The sequence below is a fragment of the Heliangelus exortis genome, chromosome 1 (assembly GCF_036169615.1).
Source record: "Heliangelus exortis chromosome 1, bHelExo1.hap1, whole genome shotgun sequence".
In the NCBI taxonomy this organism is placed as follows: domain Eukaryota; kingdom Metazoa; phylum Chordata; class Aves; order Apodiformes; family Trochilidae; genus Heliangelus; species Heliangelus exortis.
In genome coordinates, this window is record NC_092422.1 from 134,854,736 (window position 1) to 134,877,465 (window position 22,730).

The 22,730-nt window shown below is 47.8% G+C and overlaps 2 protein-coding genes across 9 annotated transcripts in view; one reads left to right on the plus strand and one right to left on the minus strand.

The window, feature by feature from the left end:
- The window catches only part of CACNA2D4 (calcium voltage-gated channel auxiliary subunit alpha2delta 4), a 131,173-nt gene that overhangs the window by 79,627 nt on the left and 28,816 nt on the right, over positions 1-22,730 (plus strand). The gene's annotated exons all lie outside the window — the stretch shown is intronic.
- On the minus strand, positions 969-22,099 carry LRTM2 (leucine rich repeats and transmembrane domains 2). 3 transcript variants are annotated; one of them, XM_071768005.1, is made up of 5 exons: positions 21,473-22,099; positions 9,268-9,399; positions 7,680-7,841; positions 3,442-4,032; positions 969-1,669 (listed from the first exon to the last, which is right to left on the minus strand). In XM_071768005.1, the coding sequence occupies exons 3-5, from the start codon at positions 7,744-7,746 to the stop codon at positions 1,215-1,217; spliced, it is 1,113 nt and encodes a 370-aa protein (XP_071624106.1). In that variant the 5' UTR covers positions 7,747-7,841; positions 9,268-9,399; positions 21,473-22,099; the 3' UTR covers positions 969-1,214. The 3 variants fall into 3 exon arrangements, with proteins under 3 accessions (XP_071624106.1, XP_071624125.1, XP_071624114.1); XM_071768024.1 differs by lacking the exon at positions 9,268-9,399; XM_071768013.1 differs by lacking the exon at positions 21,473-22,099 and having other exon boundaries at positions 9,268-9,602.

A 22,730-nucleotide genomic window follows, 5' to 3' on the forward strand; every position in this document is an offset into this window, starting at 1 on the left:
TCTTTCTTCTGAGAAAGAGACCCACTTCTGCTCTGCCAGTCAAACATTTCTAAATGAAGGCTTCATATTTTTTACCCTCTCCATTTATCACAGAGAACAGACAACAGGAGCACGCCCTATTTTTTTCATGCTGTCTACTTATTTCCACAAACTCACACTGTAACCATACTAATTTTGCCTCTCTCTGCCCTCTCCTGCCCATTTCCATGGCTCTGCTGTCAGTGTCTGAGATGCTGTCAGCTCGGCGGTGGCAGAGTACATCTATTGTGTCTGAAGCAGAAGGTGCTGTGCACTGTTATGATGAGAGTAAGGGAGAGTGGCTGGATGTATTTGTGGCTGCATGCTGGGGGCAGATCTGCATGGGTGCATGTGGTTCTGCATGCATGGGTGGGGTGCCTGGGTGTCTGGATCTGGGGCTGAGTCCTGGCCTGTGCTGGGATCAGAATGAGTCAGTGTGTGTGCAGGAGGACAGCTCTCTGTCTGTGCACTTACAGCAGATGACGTGTGTGTGTGTGTGTGTGTGTGTGTGTGTGTCAGCTTGAAGATCTGGGCTTTGCCAGGAGCCAAAAGAGGAACACTGTGCTCCCTGGCAGGGTGTTAGAGTGATACAGGTATCTTTCCACCTTTAAAAGTGAGAAGGGAAATCTCGCCCTGACTGTTGTCATCCCCCAGGGAGCTTTCCTCCTCTCTGATGTTCTCTCAGCAGCACTGGCTGAGGATGGGCAGCGACTTACTGTCACGCAACAACAGTGACCCTAACAGTGAGGCAATGGACACTTCAGATGTCCTGCTCCTCACATAAGCTTTCACAGAGCCACCCTCTGTCTGCAGAGACCTCTTGACAGAATACAGGACAACTCAGAACTCTGAAGCTGAGAGGATGACACAGGTTCCCAGAAAGTGCCAGCTGCCTCCACAGCAGGCATGTGAGGGAAGCTCTGTGCAAGGGCATGAGGCACAGCAAGCACTCGAGGTCTGACTCTACTTTATTCATCTGGAAGGGCCCAAGGGTGAAAGGGCATGAAACGGGCCTGGGGCAGAGGAACGAAAATTGAGCCAGGTGCTCTGACCCCCCAGAAGCATGTTGCACTACTTAAGTGAGTGGAGCAATAGCACAGTCTGTCTGTCTGGGAAGATGTATTTTAGGAGGACCTCATGCTTCGCTGCTCTCAGGTACCTTTGTTCATATCTGTCCCTTCCTTCCTAGAAGAGTTTCATGCCACAGAAGAGATTTGTTTTTGTTCTTCGTGTTCACCTTCTGTGTCACCCATGAGTGGCTGCCTTTTCTTCAGCTCCCGGTGGTACTTGGCCATGAGGGAGGCATAGATGCAACCATAAGCAGCTGCCACCACCATCATGATGCAAACAATGCCACAAACCACCCCTGCAATGATCACAGTGCCAATAGCCCGGCGCACGCTTACAGGCCTATATCGCTGTTTTTGAGGGCATCCCACGCTGGGCTCCACTTCTGTTTCTGTGCCTGATTTAGATTTGGGGGGAGTTGGGCTTCCTTTAGTGCAGGGAGGGCCGATATTGTCCAGCACTGTAGAGCTGTTCTCATCATCCAGCTGGGAGCAGTAGTTAAACATCTCCATGGGCACCATTCGCATATCCTTCCCTTTCAGCTCCTTGGGCAGGGTACATGCCAGCTGGTCGATTTTCCCACCTGTTCCAATAGAAATAATAGGAGTGAACCACAGCTTCATCGCAACTCAATGATAGCAGATCTAGATCCTCAGGCAGGGTAAGTTCCTATGACTCCTTTCACATCTGCTAAGTATTTGCCCTACGGAAATCAGGCATGGCAGCATTATGGTTATTTACTGCTTTATTACAGCAGTAGGGCCATAAAATCCAGTCCCTCATATGTGAATGCATTGATGAGTAGAGAGAGTATTCAAGAAAGCCTGCTAGATCCTCATCACTTGTCAAAGGTGGAGGGAGGGAGAAATGTCTGCAGCTCCACACACCAGGCAGAAAGAGCACACACATGTGGTATTCTTTAAGATTATCCTTTTGCCTAACTTAAAGACATTTAGCTCTCCACAGCTGGAACAGCTTCAGCCATGGCAGATGACTGGTATGCTTCAGCCTAGGCTGGATTTGACAGTAGAGCTCATGGTGCATGATATCTGCATAGACATCTTTCAGGCCAAGACATGAAAGCCCTCTAAAACCATCTATGAAGTCAGGCTCGTACTGTTTAGTGAGTTATGTAAGTGTCAGTAGCACCATTTTAGAAGAGAAATAAAAGCAAAATGATAGGGCCAGGCTGTATCTTCTCAAAATAACAACAGACACACAGACCCATCTTGTAACAACTAATCCATCCCCCCCTCTGTGAAAATAGTGACAGATGTTGAAACAAATGCTCGAGTGAGTTTGGGCAATTTCTTTGGAAGGGGAAAAAAAGCAAAATTAACTCTGTATGCTTTCCATCATCTCTCTGATATGAGACTCAAGAAAGGAAATGAACCAAAAAAAAAAAAAAAAAAAAAGAAGTGGATTCTTGTTTGATTCTGCTCACACAAATGTATATTTCAGACTGCAATGTAGCCATAGGCGTAGATAATCTCTTTGCAGCATGACTCTGATCAGCAGGGATGTGACAGCTGACTGTTTCTATCTGCATGATTTGAGACCCTTTCCTACTCACTGGCTCCAGTGACAGAAAGTCAGGCCTTCAATCGTCATTCCTGTAAAATGTGCCATCTTTCTTTGAGTTGCAGCTCCTGAAAGCATGTCATCCTGTTGGCATTGCTGCTAAGTGATAGCTACCTTTCCAGCTTTCTGTAGCACAAGGGAAAGCTGGAAACACAAACTTGTCAAAAACTGCTTGGTTTGAAAAGATTATTTTATAGCCAGTCTGACTTGGAGCCTGGATTGTAAATACAAGGTTTGGTTTGAGTTTGCCAATATTAGTTGCAGTATTTTCCTAAGTGGCACTGTTTCCTGTGGTTTTACTTGTTGAAAGCAAACTTGATGTTGTACAGCCAAACCTGGCTTTTAGTTCTGCCAGCTTAAGAGAAGGGGATGGTTATTTTCAAGTGTGAAAAATATTTCTTCTCTCTGAGCAGAAAAGGTTTAGGAGAAATCCTAAAACTTTGATGTGATTTGAGCAAAGCTCTTTCCTCTTCCAAGAAAAAAAAAAGAAAAAAAAAAGTAATATTTCAGATTAGAAACACAACAAGGAAATAGGAGATCTGAGGCTGCATAGGACTTCTCAGCATGGCAGTGTTGCTATATGAAGGTGTGCTGGCATTAAACTGACTCTTGGCATTGTAGCACAGTCCTCATGCTCCTTGGCTGAGATCTGGCATTCAGGTCAGTCTGATCTGCCAGATGTACCTGCTCGTATTTCTTCCCTGCCTGCTTTTTTATGCCTTTCCATGGAAGACCATCACTTCTGTAGCTGTCTCCCACTTTGTGACCACCTACCTCTGTAGGAGAACCACTCCATCCAGTGCTTGAAGTCTCGGAGGTTGCAGTCACATTCCCAGGGGTTGTCCCCAACTTGGAGGTGCTGCAGGCTGATGAGTGGTTCGAAGGTCACCCTGTCCAGGCTCTGTAGGCGATTGGACTTGAGAGAAAGGGAGCGGAGAGCAGGCAGGTCATCAAAGATGCCTGAGGGTATCTGGGCCAGACCATTGATGGAGAGATCCAGCTGGCGCAGCAGGGCTGTGTGTTGTAGCAGGTCCTTGTCCAAGGCCCGGATGCTGTTGTTCCTCAGCTGGAGCTCTGTGAGGTTCCCCAGGTCACTGAAGATGTTCTGAGGGAGCTGGTCCAAGAAGTTGTTGGATAGATCCAGTCTCTGGAGGGCAGAGAGGTTGGAAAACACTGCTCCTGGCAGGATGCTGAGTTTGTTGTTGAGAAAGAGGAAGGTCCTGGTGTTTGTGGGGATGTCTGCGGGGATGGAAGAGAGGCCCAAGCCACTACAGTCCACTTCCAGGTTGCCACTGTTACACTTGCAGGAGGAAGGGCAAGCAAAGAAGGACTCGGCAGCACATAGTGACAGCCAGCACCCGAGCACTGGTAGGTGAAAAGCAGTAGAGAGAGAGTTTATATGTTAGATCAGGGCTTTCCAATCTCCACGCATTGCCACCTTGAACACAGCTACAGCTACAAATTGACCCTTACAGCAGGGTTATTAGGCACATTGTCCTGCAGAGTAATGAGCTACTACACAGCTATGTTCTTTTTCTGCTGTCTTGCACCCTGGCAGTGTGATTTTCTTCTTAGTCATTTTTACGAGCCAGCAAGTAAATATCCTTCCAGTTTCACAAGGAAGTAAGAGGACTTTGCTGCCAGATACTAGAGCACTGGAGGCTGTCAGAGGAGAACAGAGCAGAGCAATGGGAAAGGTCACATTTGGTAGAGGACAGCTCTTTCTAAATAGTCAGAGCTGAGAGAAGAGGGACTGGTATATATTTAAGAAGCTCTATTCTTTTCCAAAATAGACATGTTAATGACAGACTTTAAAGAAAAATGAAAACCTACATCACAGGTGTGATCCTGCGGTTTGAATCCTAATATCTACGGTAGATCAAACTCACGTCTGGCTCAGTTAGCCTCTAAATCAGGGCATCATTTGCTTTCCATATCCACAGCATGTTGTGTGGGCCCTGTGGCAAGAGTCTATATTATGACTTAGATTACTTTACAAACAGATGACCAAGAAAGCTGTTAAAAAGTAACAAAGAGACCCTAGGCCACTGGACACCTAGTACTTACCATTGCTCTCAAAATAATTTCTGAATCCCACAGCAGTAGCCCCACAAGTGTCTCCTCTGGTCAAAATTGCCCATAGTAATGGAGATGAGAAAAAAAATGCAGACTGGTAGTTGAAGTGTTAGCAAAAGTGTTAGTACAAAACACCCCTTCTCCTGCACTGTCTTAAAGGTAAGGTTGGACAGCCTACAGAACAGCATTTTTTAGGGCTGTTGTGGACCAGCATTCCAGATATGTGTCTAGATCATGTGAGTTGTGTCAGGGCACTAGTTACCAACCCTACCTGTGAGACAGTGGCTTTTAAAACTCTCGTTTCTCTGACAAAGAACCATCAAGAGGAAAGTAAGTTTTGTGCCTCCTGTCATTAGAGGAGTGGGAGTTATGTTTAAGCAGACTGTGTAAAACATTTGCATCTTTCATCTTAATTCCTTTTGTGGAATTGAAATTAGTTTCTTCAATGTGGGAAGCAATTTCAGCTCCTTCACTGTTTTTTAAGGTGACAAGTTTGAGCATTTGACTGAAACTGAAGCAGGTTTGTCTGCACATCATGCCCTGTCCCTTCCATTTCTCACTTTGCTTCAGAGAAGGTAGTCACTTGGGGTTGGTAAAGTCTTTTTAGGGGTGAATAATGGCTAAAATGGATGCATTTAATGTCTTGCTGGTTTTTTACTGAACCAACAAGCAGTTTTTTTGATTGTTAACCCCAAGGGAATTGTGAAAGCACTGTCACAGGGGAGAGAGCCAGTGAAGACTCATGCTATGGAGAAGCTCTGCCTGGAAGATTTCTGCAGTCATCTATGCTCTTCCTCTCTTCCCTCACACCACTCTCAGGAGTTTAGTCTGTCCCATTGCACATTTTTTAAAATTGAGTTGGTTTCTATCAGTGATGATGCCTTCATACTCAGATCCTGTGTCAGGTCTTTTTTGTGTTCCTAGCGATCCTTGTGAGAAATGACAGATTTTTGGATTGGTAGCCTAAGAAGACTCCACAGCTTGTATCCTAAGGACCACAGGATAAGAAGAGAGAATGTCTCTGCTCTTTTTTATTTCATTCATCTTTCACAATTCCTTCAAGACTTTTTTCTGTCGTAGAGTTGAGATTTCAGGAGTACATCATTCCAGGCCATGCCAATCTCTGTGCTCTTTTAATGATAATTATGGATCCTTATGGTGAAATACAAGAGAAACCTTTACCCCGAGTACCTCTGTGCTTTTTTGTCATTCAGAGGTTGGGGTCTACAGCAGAAATTGATGTGAAAGCATATTATAGCCTGTGGACTGGTGCAGTGCAGGTACTATCTGGCTGGCTAATATTTGATTCTATTCAGAACACATTGCACTCTTATTGTAGGGAAAGAATTAAAAGAATGGGAGCTAGAGTGTGAATGGGAAATATCCTGAGTCATTCAGGTGACCCTGTCTTTTTCTGGAGGCTTAATAAAAATACAGTATTAATAATAGATTGACAGCTGTGATGATGAGATAACACTTAGCTGCTTTGTATAGCAAGAAAGGCAAGAGCAGACAGCATGTAATGCTATACAGGTGGCATTCCATTCAGGGCTTATCTCTCAAAATGCCTATCTGCCACCAGCTCTGACTGGGTGGCTGTGGGGTTCCACCAGTATGTATGCTGGCGGTGGCTGGTAGGAACAAAGTCTCAGACAGCTGGCTGTGGTTATGTTCAGGAACTGGGTTTATGCCAAGTTTCTGCAGCCATGCAGGATGTGCCAAAAATGTCTTGTTGTTACCCATATATTGCTTTCTGCTCATGGAAATATTTTACTAAAATAATAGAGAAGAGAAAGTCTGATTTAATTTTTAGTCCCTACAAGAGATGCATCTGCTAAGATGTGAACTGAGACCAAGGAATTAATCGCACTGGTTAGGATGCAGCTCCGTGGGGGAAAGAGGCAGAGAAGCAATAGGCAGAATTTGAAGCTGTCTTCCAGATCTACAGGAGGATGAGTAGCATGTGTTTTTGTGTTAGGGGAATATGAAGTTACTTGTAGGGTGTTTGGTGACTCTAGTAGGTGCCAGAAAGCTGATCCTGGTGTATCAGATGAAGTCAAGACTCAGTAACATTCATTATAAATAATTTATACAGCAGTCTAGTCTGTAAGGATGGATTACAAAGATGCCTGTTTTCTGAAGAAGGAAGTAATTCCCCCAGCTTCTTACAGTGGCAGCCCCAAGTTTGATCAGGGGAGCAGGAACAAAGGGAACCACAGACTTACTCAGTTGCCTAGTCATGCAGTAGTGATGGACACTCTCCAACTGCTCCCCTGCTCCCTTGCCTCTGCGGCAGTCCCCAGATGCCTCTGAAGGGCAGGTACCTTCCCTGAAGCCCCACACTGCCCTATCAGTCTCTGCCATGCACTCAGTAATACTACAGCAGATGCCCCAGTCCACTGGGAAGAATCAGAGACTGAACTTTCACAATTTAATTTAAAGGAGATCTTACTTATCTACTCCTTGATTTTCACTGCATGTGGCAGTGCCCAGTAGGAGAATTCTGCATTTGCATCCTGCATTCCCTTCTAAAATCTGTCATGACTTCTGCCATGAAGAGCTGGGAGCCTTGCTCAGCAGCCTACAGATAGAGCCCTACAACAGAGGGGAGTCTGCAGTTATAAGGTACTGATCTGAGAAACATTCAGGATGGATCTTTGTGCAGTGGTATCTGCCTCACTGTTTCTCACCTGCCAGGCCCACTGGAATTCAGAAGCAATCATCACTCACTGTCCCACTTTAAACCCATCTTCAGCTTTAAAGTCTCACTCTCCCTCCCAGCTAGCTTGGCCTCTAAAGGAATCAGGAATTAGTTCAAACATCTCCATTCTTAGCTGTCCCTCTCCCCTATTCTTAACCCTGATGTGCCCTATTTTCTTTCCACTCCCTTGACAAACAGGATCATCATACTTAGCAACTGAGTAAGCATTACTTACGACAAGCTTCTTGCCACCTCATGAGGCACCTGCTCCTCCACCGGTGGCCAGCAGTTGTAGGCAGCATTGTTGTCTTCTCCAGCGTGGCTTCACATCCACCAGCCAGCCTGGCACACAGCCCCAAAGGGAGGAGGAGCGACCTTGTAGCCTGCCTGCCAGGTCCTGGAGTGGGAGAGCAGAGCAGAGTGGGTGGGATTCTGCTCCCTGGGTGCAGGACACAGGGCCAGGCTCAGTGTTGTGCTTTTCCCCTGCAGCTGGACTTTTGCCTTTGAGGCATCAGCTCCATTTTAGAGGAGAAATGGAAGATGTTTCAGGAGGAGCAGCATGATGAAGGTGCAACATTAATTCATTTTGAACCTCACGGGGCAGAAATAAGACCTGATTCGCTTAAATGCAGAAGAGACGAGGCTGTGCTTGAGTAGCCTGCTATGGTTGCCACATTAGCCTCACACTCAAGGTCAACCTGATGAATTGCTGAGGTGATTCTCCCAGAGCAGTGGACTCCAGCTCATTCCCTCTCACCACCACGCAGGCTGGTACCACCTGTGCATCCCCTCCCTGATGCACTCAGGCTCACTGAGGTCTGGGCACCAGCAGCTGCCAAGCCATTTTTCCCCCTCCCATATTCCCCACCAGTGCTTCCTTTCTGTTTTAAGGTAAGACGGATGTGGTGACTACATCAGGGCTGAGCAGAGCACACCTTCAGCTTAGGGATTTCACACTGCAGCAACTGCAGGAGCTAAAGAGCAAGCAAGCCTCAGAGAAGGGAGGACCTGGGGCGGGGGAGACTGAGGGGGAGTGTTGTAAAGAGAGGAATTACGTCTTAATTAGAAGAAGGAAAAATTCTCAGTCTAATTAGAAACCCAAAGACCATAAACTCTCCCCTGACAGTAAGGGACTGACAACAGGTTCCAGCTTCCCTCCCGCTCCCCTTTTGGATACAGGTAAGCAGGGAAAGGGGAAACACAATGCACCCTCCTGTCCCTCTGCTTGCTCTCTGAAGTATTTCTCACAGTCACAGCAGCAGTTGGATGGACACATTTCAACCAGAGTACAGAAATAAACCATCCTTCATCTGCACTGAAGGGCTCTGACAACATCCACAGACATTATTTTAGATGGGTGCTTAACTCCCACCGGTTCACTCTCCCGATACACGTGCCAGCTTCTCCCCCTCCCCCAGGCTCCCATGACTGATTTATAGGGGAATGCAAACTGCCAGGAAATATTTAAATCAGTATCTCGATGAGAAATATTAGCAGGTTCAGTGCCTAAACTAGTACAGTTTGAAAGGCTATTTAGATCATTTACCCAAATGCCGATGAACTGAATAGGTGAATACATTTCACAGCACCTTCACCCACTGCAGCTCCCACTCCCCAAACCAAGCTGGAGCCCCTTCCCTGCAGTCCCTGCTGAAGAACAGGCTGCAACAAATAGCTGTCCCCATTCGCTGCTTGCTCTCGCCCTGGCTGAGAAAGAGACTTCCAGACTCCCACATACCAATGTCTCCGTCCTAAATGCCACCCCTAAATCTGTCCCTCACTCTCAGTATCAACAAAGCCGATGAAGAGCTGCAAGCACTTACCTGGAGGGGCTCTGCCCGCAGCCAAGTCCACTCGACTCTCCAGGCACTGCCCGATTACACTCTCTTCCTTCCCTCTCCCTCCTTGACTTTCACTCCCCGGCAGCAGGCTTTCCGTGTGCTCTATTTAACTCCCTACAGCACAGGAATAAACGGCAGAGTTAAGCTGACAGCCACAGAGCCTTATCTGCCTGCTGGATAGCAGGCGCTGATCAGCTCCAAATCCCGCTGCCGAACGATCGTGTCCTTGCTCTCAGCATCAGGGGCTGCCTGCCACACTCTGTCTTTCCCTCTTCCCCACCTTCACTCCACCTAACTTTGTCAGGGTTATAGATAGCTCTGTTCCTTGCGCTCTTGCCTTTTGGCTCATGTTTTGTAACACCCCATCTGTATCAGCTGGCTCGGCTCCAATCAGGGGGGCTAAGTTTAAAAAAAAAAAAACAAAACAAAACAGAAAACCAACAAAAAAAACAGCCTCCTTGGGTGCTTTGTGACATGACTTCCATCTGCAGTCTCCCCTCAGCCCAAGGCCCCCACTCAGGCCACGGGCTGGTGTCCCTCCCATCCCTCTTGCTGCTCTGTGCAATTCAGCCACACCATCCCCTGGCAACAGTGGGGGGCTGGAGCAGAACCAGCATCTCCGGGAGTGAGGACAGTGACAGGCTCAGGGTTTCAACCCCTAGCTCCTTCTGCTCTGGCAGGGCTAGTCCAGCTCTTGCACTGGTTTCTGGTAACTCACAGGCACTTCTTCCTCTCAGGCATTGCCAAGGCTCAAGCACAGAGTGCAGGGTGGGAGGAGCAGCTATGTATAAATAAGCCCTTTCCCTATGTTTAGAATTTATTACAGTACATAGTGATTAACACCTGCTCAGGCTTTAATGCTGCTTCCTGCACTGCAACACACACAAAGATGGAGGCGCCTTGATAAACCCAAGATTATTTTAAAAGCATGTCACATAAATTCAGCACTCCCCACCGCACAGAGAGCAGCCACCCTTTGTGCACTCATGCACCTGTTTCCAAAACTTAAAAGCAGCTATCTTCATGTGCATATGCAGATATAGTTTCCAATCTGGCTTACACTTACAAATGTGTGCACAGGGCTGGGCTGGCACATGTACTGGGGACTCTTCTGTGACCCATATATATCAACATCCATTTCTTGCACAAAACCACCTGCATCTCCAAACATAATATATGCTCAGGTGGCATAGAAGTAGATCTGGAATAGGTACATGTTCCTGAGCATTGAAGTTCAAGGGCCAATGAGCTTCACCATTTATACCTTAAAGTAGTATGTTTATGGAGAAATTTTAATTCCAAGGATACAGAAAAACCCAGTTTCTCCCACGCATCCATTGCCCATAAGCACATTAGACCCTTAGTGATTAAAATTCTGAACCCAGGAGAGAGCAAGGAGGCAGAGAGGATTTTGGGAGAGTTTCCTTTATAAAGGTTTCCTCTGTTTTGTCTCGAGTCCTAACTTAATTAGCTGTTTTACTGTGGCCCAAGAGACTCCTTCTGCTCTGGTGAGCACCAGGCAGCTGCCAGCTGTGTTCACTGATGACACAACACTGAAAACCCTGTGGTCCTGGGACAATCAGCAGCACCTGCCCATACCTTAAGCCTCTCTAGAGCAGCACCAAAGCTGCCTGGCTGCTTTCAGAAGACTTTTCCAGCAACAAGGACCCTGCCAGCCATAGGAGTGCCTCTCATACACTCCCTTCCCAAGAGGAGAGGCACCATGCCATCCTTTCTGAACTAGTATGGCATTGCCTGGGTTTGGAGACTCAAGGCTGATGTGCTGGAGCTCTGGGTACTCTGGAGTCACTAAAGGGCTCCACAAACCAGGGATTAGTCTTTCTTGTGGGTTTACTAGATGGTTCCTTCTCCCTGGAGCACCATGTCAATGCAATGGCCTCTGATCCATGGGACACAGTGTCCAGAGCTTTCTTCCTTGTGCTCAGAGTTCAATCTTCTTTCCAGATACTGGAGAAATGAATAGAGTTGCCTGTGGGGCTGATGATGGCCTTTTCTTCTTGCCGCTTGATATAGGACAGTAAAAGACAACTTTGATAGTTTCAGCTCAAAGCAACAGAATGAAATCATCCATTTCTGGCCCATAGGCTCCAGTGACCAAAAATACACTGAGATGAAGTGCCGCTTGGACATTTGGCCTGCTGTCAGACTCTAGAGGACTGTCTAATGAGGATTCCCCTAATTATCTTGAACAGGGAATTTTACTTCTGGGGGAGGATGCTGAGGAGATTGTAATGACTGTGGAACACTTGCCAGGGCATAATAGCAGCAGCAGGCACTGTCACTGTCTTGTACTTCCATTCTCTCTGCCTAGACACCAGTAATATTTGCAGTATCACTCTAGAGCCTAAGCTTTCACAAGCCAGTTCCCAGGGAGCACACTGTTAGAGTGGGGAGGATCTCAGTTTACTGAATCCACGTACTGGTTTAGTAACACTTCCCAATTCTGTGACACCTTCTATCCAAAGCTTTCCATCTGCTCTTTAAATGGCTCTTTCCATGGTTGTAAGTGGTGTTATTTTGTATTTAATGACCCCCAGGAGTAAGGCTGAAGTCATAGCCACTTGTGCCCCTGCTCTAGGTATGTGGGTAAAGTTACCCCATTTTCCAGGAATGTCGAGGCTAGAGAGACAGGTGACTGTGCCACCAGGATGAGCCACTGTCACAAACAGAGCCCAGCAACCTCTCTTTCTGATTATCTCTCCTAGCCCTTTGCACTCACCCTTGGATCATGGCTCAGGGATCAGACTCCGCTAACAGCCTGGCTTATGAGCATTGGCAGGGCATGTGGGTGACCTATATTACAAAAGGGGAGGTAACAGAGGCTGCAACAGATGCCAGCAATAAATTATCAGGAAGTACATGCGCACATTCATCCCTCCCCCATCCTTCCCTTGATGAGTGATGGCAAAGTCCCTTTCCTCTTTCCAGTGCTGGATTGCTTTAACATCTATCAGAAAAGCAGCAGAGTGGGGGGGGGGGTGGGTGGTGGTGGTGAAGGACACTTTAAGGAGATTATCTTTTTTCCCTTCCCTTTCCTTGTTGCTTTTAGGATTCCTCTTTTATTACCATCACCCCATAATGCAGGGAGGCAGTAGTGTACCAGCATCCAGTAATTAAAGCATGTTGTTCTATGTCTGTTCCTTTATCAGCCCTTGGAGGGCAAGAGTAGCTACACTTACACAAAGGGCAGGGACACCCATCATCGATGTGGTCTGATTATGGCAACTGGAAGTTCATGAAGTAATCAGGCTGATGAGTCCTAGTGAGGAATCGTGCTCCTGGTAGTACCACAGTTTAGATGACATGGCGATGATGCCCATTCTTGGTCCCTCAAGAGACCTGGATCAATTGAACAATTTATTGACCACAGGAGTTCACGTTTTCCCAGCAGCAGTTCCTCATTTGCTGTCTATTTGAACTGCAAAAGCACCCAGGGGTGGTAGCCAAGCTCAACAGCACTGTAGAAACATACAGCGTATGTCACTGCCCCAGTGAGCTTCTAAGCTAAATAGCTGGGGTCTTCATTTTCAGCACTTGCTGATTTATTAACACGTGTGTTCAAGATTCATTAGTGTTGTACTGTCACAATCAATGAAAAGCACATTTTAAATTCACAATAGAAGTGCAACTGCAGAAGAAATGGTGCCATCTGACTTGCAGTGATCAATCACAGCTTAGCAAAACACCTCATACCGAAATCTGTAAAGTAGAAAGCATGCAAAGCCCTCTTGGTATTGTAAAGGACCCTGCCATGATCCTGACTTGGTGTTAAAAAAGCCTCACCCTGTTCTCTGGGATGGTAAAGAGGTCAGAAACCTTCTGCTCCTTGAAATGACAGTGTGTCATTTCTGCACCTCTGAAGTGAAATGTGATTGGTGTTAAAATGTTTTTACTCCCCAGACCCGTCTAAGAAGTATAAACTTTATCCCCGTTTTATGGAGGAGTAAACTATGCTAGAGGCAAAACCAGCTGCTGAGTTTGGCTGGCTGAAGTTTCAGCTCTTGGTACCTTCTTATGGGCCCACACCAGTTCCCTACTCAGGGTTTTGAAACTTGCCAAGTGCAATGCTTGTCCTGGGATCACTGGGGTTTTTGTAAATGCTCTCCTCTCCTGCAGAGAGATTTCAAAGTTGCTCAGAATAAAGGAGTTTTGACCAGGCATTTCCAAAGTTTTCTGACAGGCCTGTGGCAAAATCAGGATAGAAGACAGTTTTCTTGATTCCTTATGCTGTACCTTAAACAAGAAATGTTTGCATCCCAAGCCTCCCTGACCAAGGCACAATAACAAGACTGGGAGATGTGGGATATGTGCTGGAGATGCCAAGGGCATCAGGCCCCATTGAACCCTCTGAGAAAGTACAGAGCATCTGAAGAGAAGCTGAGAGAGATAGAATCATAGAATCATTGAATAATAGAAAGTTAGGGGTTGGAAGGGACCTTGAAAGATCCTCCAGTCCAACCCCCCTTCCAGAGCAGGGTCACCTACAGGAGGTCACACAGGAACTTGTCCAGGTGGGCTGTGAATGTCTCCAGGAAAGGAGACTCCACAGCCTCCCTGGGCAGCCTGTGCCAGTGCTCTGTCACCCTCACAGTGAAAAAATTCTTCCTTATATTTATACAGAACTGCCTGTGCTCCAGTTTATAACCATTGCCCCTTGTCCTATTGTTAGTCACCCCTGAGAAAAGCTTGACTCTGTCCTTCTGGCACTCACCCCTTACATATTTATAAACATTGATGAGATCACCCTTCATTTTCCTCTTCTCCAAGCTTGTCTTTCATAGAATCATAGAATCATAGAATCCTAGAGGTTGGAAGGGACCTCGAAAGATCATCTAGTCCAACCCCCCCTGCCAGAGCAGGGCCCCCTAGAGTACATCACCTAGGAACGTGTCCAGGCCGGTTTTGAATGTCTCCAGTGAAGGAGACTCCACAACCCCCCTGGGCAGCCTGTTCCAGGGCTCTGTCACCCTTACAGTAAAAAAATTTTTCCGGATATTCAACTTGAACCTCCTATGCTCCAATTTACACCCATTACCCCTTGTCCTATCACTGGTCACCATTGAGAAAAGCCTAACTCCATCTCCCTGACACTCACCCCTTACATATTTGAAAACATTGATGAGGTCACCCCTCAGTCTCCTTTTCTCCAAACTAAAGAGACCCAGCTCCCTCAGCCTTTCCTCATAAGGGAGATGTTCCACTCCCTTAATCATCTTAGTAGCTCTGCGCTGGACTCTTTCAAGCACTTCCCTGTCCTTCTTGAACTGAGGGGCCCAGAACTGGACACAATACTCCAGGTGTGGCCTCACCAATGCAGAATAGAGGGGGAGGAGAACCTCTCTTGACCTACTAACCACACCCTTTCTAATGCACCCCAGGATGCCATTGGCCTTGGCCACAAGGGCACATTGCTGGCTCATGGTCATCTTCTTGTCTACCAGGACCCCCAGGTCTCTTTCACCTACACTGCTCTCCAGCAGGTCAGCCCCCAACCTATACTGGGACATCGTGTTGTTCTTCCCCAAATGCAAAACTCTACACTTCCCCTTGTTGAATTTCATCATGTTTCTCCCTGCCCAACTCTCCAGCCTGTCTAAGTCTCTCTGAATGGCAGCACAGCCTTCTGGTGTGTCAGCCACTCCTCCCAGCTTAGTGTCATCAGCAAACTTGCTGAGGGTACATTCTATACCCTCATCCAAGTCGTTGATGAATATATTGAACAACACCGGTCCCAGTACCGACCCCTGAGGGACTCCACTAGTCACACACCTCCAACCAGATTCTGCCCCATTGACTACAACTCTCTGACTCCTGATGTTCCACTCCTGATGTTCCACTCCCTTAATCATCTTGGGTAGCACTGATGGGAAAGATCCAAATAGCTATGTAGAAGTGGGATTCCTGGGGAGTCTGTGGAAGCAGGTGGGGAGACTGGGATATCCAACAACAAGGAGTGACAGGAAAGTCCCAGTACAGCAAGAGTGTGGCATATGGAGGAGGCCCAGAGCAGCAGCAGGAGGAGAGCTGAGGGGGCAGCTGACAGGAAGAAATCTAGCCATGTGTGTGCCAGCATCTTCTCCAAGTATTATGGAACACGACAGACCACGTGCATGTTTCCTCCCTGCAAAACAGAGGCAGCTGAGAAGGGAAGGGGGTGAGGGAGTGGGAAAGGGACTCAGAGGAGGGACATATGAGCTGGCTACTCAGTTTCCTCCTCTTTTTCTTGCCACAAGGTGATGTTTTTGTTCTTCTCACACTGTTGGCAAAAATTGATAATCAAGTGAGATGTGGAGGGGGTTTCTACATGAAGACTGAGATAACATTTTCTGATCTAGCCAGGAACAGTTGGCTGTGGGTGGTAGCTTGTCACCAGCCCTGCCAATTCTAATCCAGATCCCAGTTTTTCTCTTTCTATCAGCTATGGAATGAAGAGCCTTCTCTACAACTTTAATTTCCTGCAGGGGTTAATCCCATGGTCAGTAGTAGCTCGGTCTCTTAATCCTTGCACTCAGCCTCTTGACAGAAGGGCTGCAGCTGCTTCTGACCCAGCAGGTCTGAGGGAGCCTCTTCCTTTACACCCCACAAGCATCCTTCAGTTCACTGACACTTAAAATGCATCTCCCCTCTTCCTGCCAAGCCTACTCCAGGGGTGTGTGGGGGTGGCACACCCCAGGGAGAGCCTCCAGGCAGAGAAAGTGGCTTGGTGGGAGAATCATGGTTTTGTGGTTCTCATTCCCCTCCCCACCCCACACACAGGTATTTTCTGCACTTCTTATCTGAAATATGGCTGTTTTATGTTACAGGCATAGCAAGAATAAATTCTGAGGTAATTTTCTTGTAAACTCAAAGCAGAGATATTTAGCAGAATCAAGTGACATGGGGAGTGGTTCGCTACAGCAGGCTGGAGTCAGGAACAGCAGTTTTACAGGGCTGAGAGACAAAAGCCAGCTGGATGGTGCCTCACTGTTTTTATTCAAGAGGTTTTCAAGAAGGACGGTATGTGAAGATTTCTGAGTGCTCAGAAAGTTTGAGTTGACCTTCCCTGGGGTTCTCATTAGGGGCAAAGGATGCAACAGATCCATGCAATGGAAGATGTCAGCCTGTCTGTGGTGAGAGATACACTTACATGCACAAAGTAGTAGATGGAAGTGCATCAATTTAGCAGCAAGAGAGGAAAATGTAATTTTTTAAAATCAATGTAATCTCTCAGTTCTGCCCCTGGAATGCTAGTTCAGAGGGTCTATTGAACAGTATGTCCAGACTGCCAAATCAGGGGGCTTCCAGGTCAATACCAAGAAATGTCTGTTGTATCCTCTGGGGGCCAAACACTTCAGCCATAAGCCTTTCTCCTTGTGCTTCCTCATTCGTAGAATCAGGTGAGCTTCTTCAACACCAGGTGATCCCTGCATACAAAATGTCCCACATCTACTTTTTTGCCATTATTCATGTCTGCATTGGCCTAAGAACTGACTTTGCCTTCTTTCATGGTCTGCATTCTGAAATATTCCAGGATCCCAAGCTCACTAGTCTTCCTAGTGCTTGATTCTTGTTACGTTTGCTTTTGGTGGAGAAGCTAACATGATGTAGAACTGCTGCCACCTAAACTGCAGAGTGAGAGTCCCTCCTCCTCACCCAGCACCTTGGCTGTGCTGCCAGCCTCTTGGAATTAGACCCCAGATGCAAGGATAGTGTCTTGCCAGGTCACCAGTTTAAGTGGGAGGAGAGAGAGGAGGTAGAAAACATAGTGGAATGAGGGAAGAACTTCACTACCGTCTCACCTCACAAGCCTTTACCACAGGCAGGTTGACAGTGGCAGAGAGGCATGCAGAGCAGTGGGGCAGGACACAAGATGCCATCAGTAAAAATCCTCTTTTATCATAAGGGGATTGGTGACCCAGCATGCACACAGCTCCTGGCAAACCTCCCAAGGAGAGGCTGACTCTCATTGTTAGCACATGATATGTTTATATTGACCTCTGAAGGAGAGCTTTTCCTGTCTTTGTGAGGTGCATAAATCTGCTCCATTTGGTTGTCACCATGGCATGAGGTTGGTGGTGCTGCCTGTTAGAAAGAGCCTGGAGCTCTTCTTACTCTTCCCCATCACCACCCCATCATCTTCCCAGAATATCCAAGAGGGGCATCCCCAGAAAGTGCATAGAAACTGCATGAGGTCTAGGCTGCTGCCTGCAGCTCCAAGGGTGGCTGAGGATCTCTGGGACACAGAATTTTTCAAGCTGGGAACATTGCCCACAGCTCAACAAGATGTGGTGACAGCTCTCACAACCCAGAGCTCCAGCCAGGTCCCTTGGATGCACCTAGATCAGCACACACATCACAGCTCCGTGCTGCAGAGTTTGCCAAGCCTGGGGAAGATCTTCAAATTTTATGTGATTTTAGTTTTCTAGAGGGACTGCAGCCACAGAAGAGATACAGGCATGGCAACATTCACATCCCATCAAAATCACTAAATGTAAGCAGTGTGGAAAGCAGGGCCCACCTTTGGCTCCTCTGCCCCACGCAGGCACCACACAGCAAAATCACATCTGCATGCTCTGCTTTGGGGACCACTGGCAGCAGAAAGCATCACCAGGAGCAGAAAAGGAACCCAAGTGATAAGTGCTAAGTCAAGTTTCCTCTAAAAACTCCTCTCCAGACTCAGGATGTGCTCCTCCTTTTTTCATTCTTCCTGTAAGGGCATGTTCCATGGGGAAGGAGCATGGTAGCAGAGCCTGTCTTCAAAGTAAGAGCCTTTGCTTTCATGGAGTCCTTCAGACTTGTATGGCCCTGATGTATGCTTAAGTCTCAGTCCTTCTTGTGATGGGTTTAGGGCATTGCAGAATATAAATAATGGAAAGTGTCTTTTTTCCCATTCATTAAAAAAAGGCATAGTTTTAATTTCATTAAAGAATTGCCATATGATAAAATAAGCCACTTGGCTTGCAAAGCCAGGCACTTAAATGTGAGTTAATACCTGTACAGCCTTCATTCAGCCACTTGCATGTATGCATTACGGAACAGATTTTGCTTACCTGAGCAAGTACTATTTCTTTTTTTCACGTGACCCTGTCCCATACTCAGTGCAAAGGACACATAATACTCACGTGAACAGTGAGGATGTTGTAATAAATAAGGCTATTTTCCTATGGTCGTCATTAAATATTAAACCACACTTTTGGCAGGTGGCCACAGTCTGTATATTCCTAATTTTGTGGGTGCCCAACATGAGACCCTAGGGGCCATTTTGCAGAACTGCTGAGCACTCAAAGTAGTTTTCCAAAACCAGGGGTTTTTTCACATCAGTTTAACCAGAAAGCTGTTACGGTCTCAAGGACTCAATGGCACTGAGAGCAAAGAGGCAGCATGTTCCGTCCTGCATCTGCTGCTCCCTCCCCATGTGGCTAAAGAGGAATTCTCTTCTCCCTTCAAAAGCAAGGAAAACAATCACTCTCTCTTGCCTCATCAGGAGCATAAATTCTCTATCATCAGCTATGATGCATCTGTAGCAGCGAACATCGTCAGAACACCACAAGACAATGAATAATGATGTATTGCCTGCAGGGCTTGGACAGCAAGCAGTAAACAAATAAAATAGGCACACATTTGCAGTACCAAAAAAAGAATAACAGCCCCCCTGCTTCGCTCCCTGAGCGCTGTGTAGCCAGTGCCCTGCATGAAGCAGCTTATGGAAATACAGGGTGTGATCCTACCAGTCAGGGCTGCAACCCAGTGGAGATGGCATGCTGCCCTGAATCCCAGCATTTCCTAACTTTTGACTGCTTGTTTTCCCAATGGGAATAAAACCATATTTCGTGTAATCCCACCCCTCACAGGTGAAGCAACTTTTCCTTCCATCTCTCCATCCTGGAACTGAACTAGTTTATATTTTTTTAAAAAAAAATTTGAAATCTTCTTGCTATTAGAATGCCCTTAGCCACACAAAACATTTTTGTGAGCCACAATTTCAGTAAATCCACAGCAGGTGTAAGGTATTTGTTACAAGGTGTTTCCATGCAGTAGGGAATAGAAGCAGCTGAGGACTCCAGCTCCTTCCCTCTGAGGACTGGAGTGTGTGTCATGGTGTAGCCCTCTGGAGTGTTACCCAGCTGGCAGGAGCATCCCAGTATGGTCATTTGAATTACAGCTTGAGCCACACAGGGCTGGGACAGATGTCAAGCAGAGTAAGGAGCTGCTTGTAACCAAACATGGCAAGTGAGGGAAACTGCTTGGTTTCTTTTTTGAATCAGCAACAGGCAATGGCTGAAGACTCACCAAAGAACTTCCCAGAATTGTCTTTCCACAGGTTTGAGCCTGTCCCCATCCTGTTCCAGCCCCTGCTGCTCTCTGGATGCTCCTCATAGATGGCTCTGTGCTGCTGCTGTCCCTCCCTGCCACACTGAGGCACAGGTCTGCCTTCATCAGCCTTCTGTGGTGCTGAAAAGCCTAGAAAATCCTTTCTGCATCAGGTTTAGAAAAGCCAGAGTACAGGCAAGAAGCTGGCGCAGCTCATTAAGATATCCAAGCTGGGAATACACCTTGCTAGGATGTAGCATTCACTTTGCTGGTGGCAAGGGTAAAGCTATGATCTGGTCTAAAAATGCCAGAAGAGGGTTTTCCCCCTTTCTCTTTGCAAACAGCTTTACTCAGGATTTGCCATCATTTTAGAGACTGCACTGATGTCTGACGAGGAGACAACTCCCGCAAGCCTTTTGTTCATGTGGAATAATTCCCTTGCAAATGTTGTTTGCCCGCAGCAGTTAGAAGCAGATCCACCCTCTGCTCCCCAAGAGACCTGAGCAACAAAGCTCAGAGGAAAAATGGTCTGTGATTCTGGAAAGGCACCTCCTCCTCCTCACTGCTGGAAATGTCCCCTGCTTTGTGACATGACCCTGTGTGCCTTCAAGGGTCCCCCTGTCTTTTAAGGGTTCCCTTCTCCAAACCCTGCAATAGCAGCTGTTTCAGCCCTTCCGTGAATGAGATCTTCATTTCCCCCTGTTTTCTGGTGTGACAGATCAGACAGCAGCAGCAGAACAGTGCTGTACCTTGCTCACTACTGTCAGCATCAGGAATGTGCTGGATGTGGCACATTCAGGCAACCTGACAGTCCACATTGGTGGCCTGGGGCCTGGCTCAGTCATGACTTGGTTGGAGCAACAGCTCCAAACATCCTCTCTCTCCAGAAAGGGAGAGCTCCAATTTTACATGTCTCTCTTAATTAGCATGAGATGCAGTGGCAGTAATAAGCTGGGCAGGCAGCAGGAGAGGGGGGGCAGAATGCCCTGTGCTGAATGTATGTGTGCACGTGCCTGTGCATGTGTATGTAAACACACGTGTATGTATGCACATCCAAATACCCTGAGGCTCACAAATATAACCCTGTCCATAGGTGGCTTCACATCATCTAATTCAGGACCCTTTTTCTCCCTTTCCTCCCGGGCAGGTCTGGAAAAGGCTGTAAAGTTTCTCTGTGCTGTTTCGCCCCTACTCCTGGTTCTGTGCCTCCCACCCAAAGGTTCAGAAACTGCAGGCACGAATGCTGGAAACAATTTGGGGCTTCCTGTTGCCTCTACTTATGGTATACATCCTTCACTTCAAGTCCTGTGCTCATGTCTGAACTGTGTGTTTGAAATGGTATATGCACACACACACACACACACAGACACATGCATATACACACCCCTCATCCTGAAGTCTGTCCTCACATCTCCATTTTAAGTGATTCTTACTAACAGAGCTGAGACCAAAAGCCAGCAAAGCCACCGTGAGTCAGATGAGTGGCAACTCACAAACCTGAGGATGGGACAAAAGCCAGGGCTCTCTGGGAGCTGCCCAGTGTCCAGTGACCGCAGCACCGAGCGCTTAGCCTCAGAGCTGCACCTGAGCTTCCTGTGCTGCACCAGAAGACACTGGTGCCATTCACAGCTGGAAGAAGTTGCTCCCAATACTGAAACTGGACTGGAACCAGTACCAGCAGCCTCTGCGGCAGAGTTGTCATTCTGCTGCTGCCCATCAGCCTCGCACAAGCAGGACTTCTCCATGCCGTCTAGCAGATGGTGCAGCCCCTGACCGCCGCTCCTCTCCCCTGGGAAGCTGATTCCTGGGGGGCAGCCCCACTGATCTCACATAGCCAGGGAGGGGGGAAATACAAACGAAAGACATCTTTACTCACCTCTCTCAGGCTCAGATCAACCCTCCTGTAAGAATGGCAGCTCTTCCAGCAAACCCGGTACAATCCCAAAACGAATCCGTCAGAAAGTCCCTCTGTTGCCAGCCGGGCTCTCAGTGGACCCCAGTTGGCAGGAGCCCCTCCTAGCCAGCCGCTCGCTCCGTGTGGAGGGCAGAGAAGCCACACGGTGAGATGGCAGCGTGGGAAAGGGACTGTAATCCTCTGTAAATAATAAACAGGGGGAGAGGGAAAGAGAGAGAGAGAGGCGGGAGAGGGAGCGACTGCGCGCGGCAAAGTGACAGCTGGGGGTACATCTGCGATGGCAGCAGCACACGCAGAGGAGCGCGCACAGACAGTGCAGAGGAGTCACCCCGCCAGGCAGGCAGGATCTGCTCCGAAACACTCAGAGAAAGGAGCTCAGGAGGTTTCCAGCTCTCTCAACCCATCCTGAAGAAAGAGCAGTTGCTGTCAGTCCCTCTCTTCCTTCCCCTCCTTGCCACCATCCCTCTCTGGGTGTCGGGAGCTTGAGGAGCTTGAGGAGGAGATGCTGGGGTGGGGGGAGCTCCCTGCAGCCCCTCAGGAGGCAGATTGGTCAGTCACAGGTTATGAGAGGAGGCACTGAGCTGAACACCTCCTTCCCTCCCTCCATCCCTCCCCTGTCTGGTATGGCTGATGACAATAACCCTGAAGAGAAAGGCACAAAGAGGAGAAAGGATGAGCCCTGCTGTCAGCTGAGTTTTGTATAGGGGTGAGACAGACAAGTGGCTGCAGCCAAGGGGAGGCAGCAGGGGGAAACCAGGGAGCCTGGGAGAAAAGTCCCCACCTCTCCACTGGTCATCTAGAGAGGCAGCAGGGGGGAAACCAAGGCTCCTGGGACTAAAGTCCCCACCTTTCCACTGGTCATCTAGAGAGATGGTGGGGGGAGGTGGTGTGTCTGACACAAGAGGTGCCCACAGCAGGGTGGCTGTACCCTGCCCAGCCACAGTGGCTGAGCACATGAGCTGCTGTAATGCTTCTTTGGTCAGATACAGCATGCCCCAGCCTCCTCTTCCTTCGGAATCTGGGGAAAATTTGAATGCTGGCAGGGGTAGTGGGATGAAGGGAATGGATGAAAGAGCAGAGTATTAGTACCCATGGTTTTCTCCACTGGATTTGGTGTGCAGTGGGGAGAGCATGTACAGCCTTGTGTGTCCAGTGCAAGTGTTGGATGCAGTCAAATCCATGCAGTTGCAGAGGCATCCTCTGCCCTGTATATGTCCTG

Bases quoted from the DNA above. Each gene is read 5' to 3' on its own strand.
- LRTM2 (XM_071768024.1), bottom strand. From the start codon at position 7,746: ATGCTGCCTACAACTGCTGGCCACCGGTGGAGGAGCAGGTGCCTCATG. The intron at 4,033-7,679 runs GTAAGTAATGCT...TTCACCTACCAG, and splicing joins GAGGTGGCAAGAAGCTTGTC to TGCTCGGGTGCTGGCTGTCA. The intron at 1,670-3,441 runs GTAGGTGGTCAC...CTATTGGAACAG, and splicing joins GGAGTGGTTCTCCTACAGAG to GTGGGAAAATCGACCAGCTG.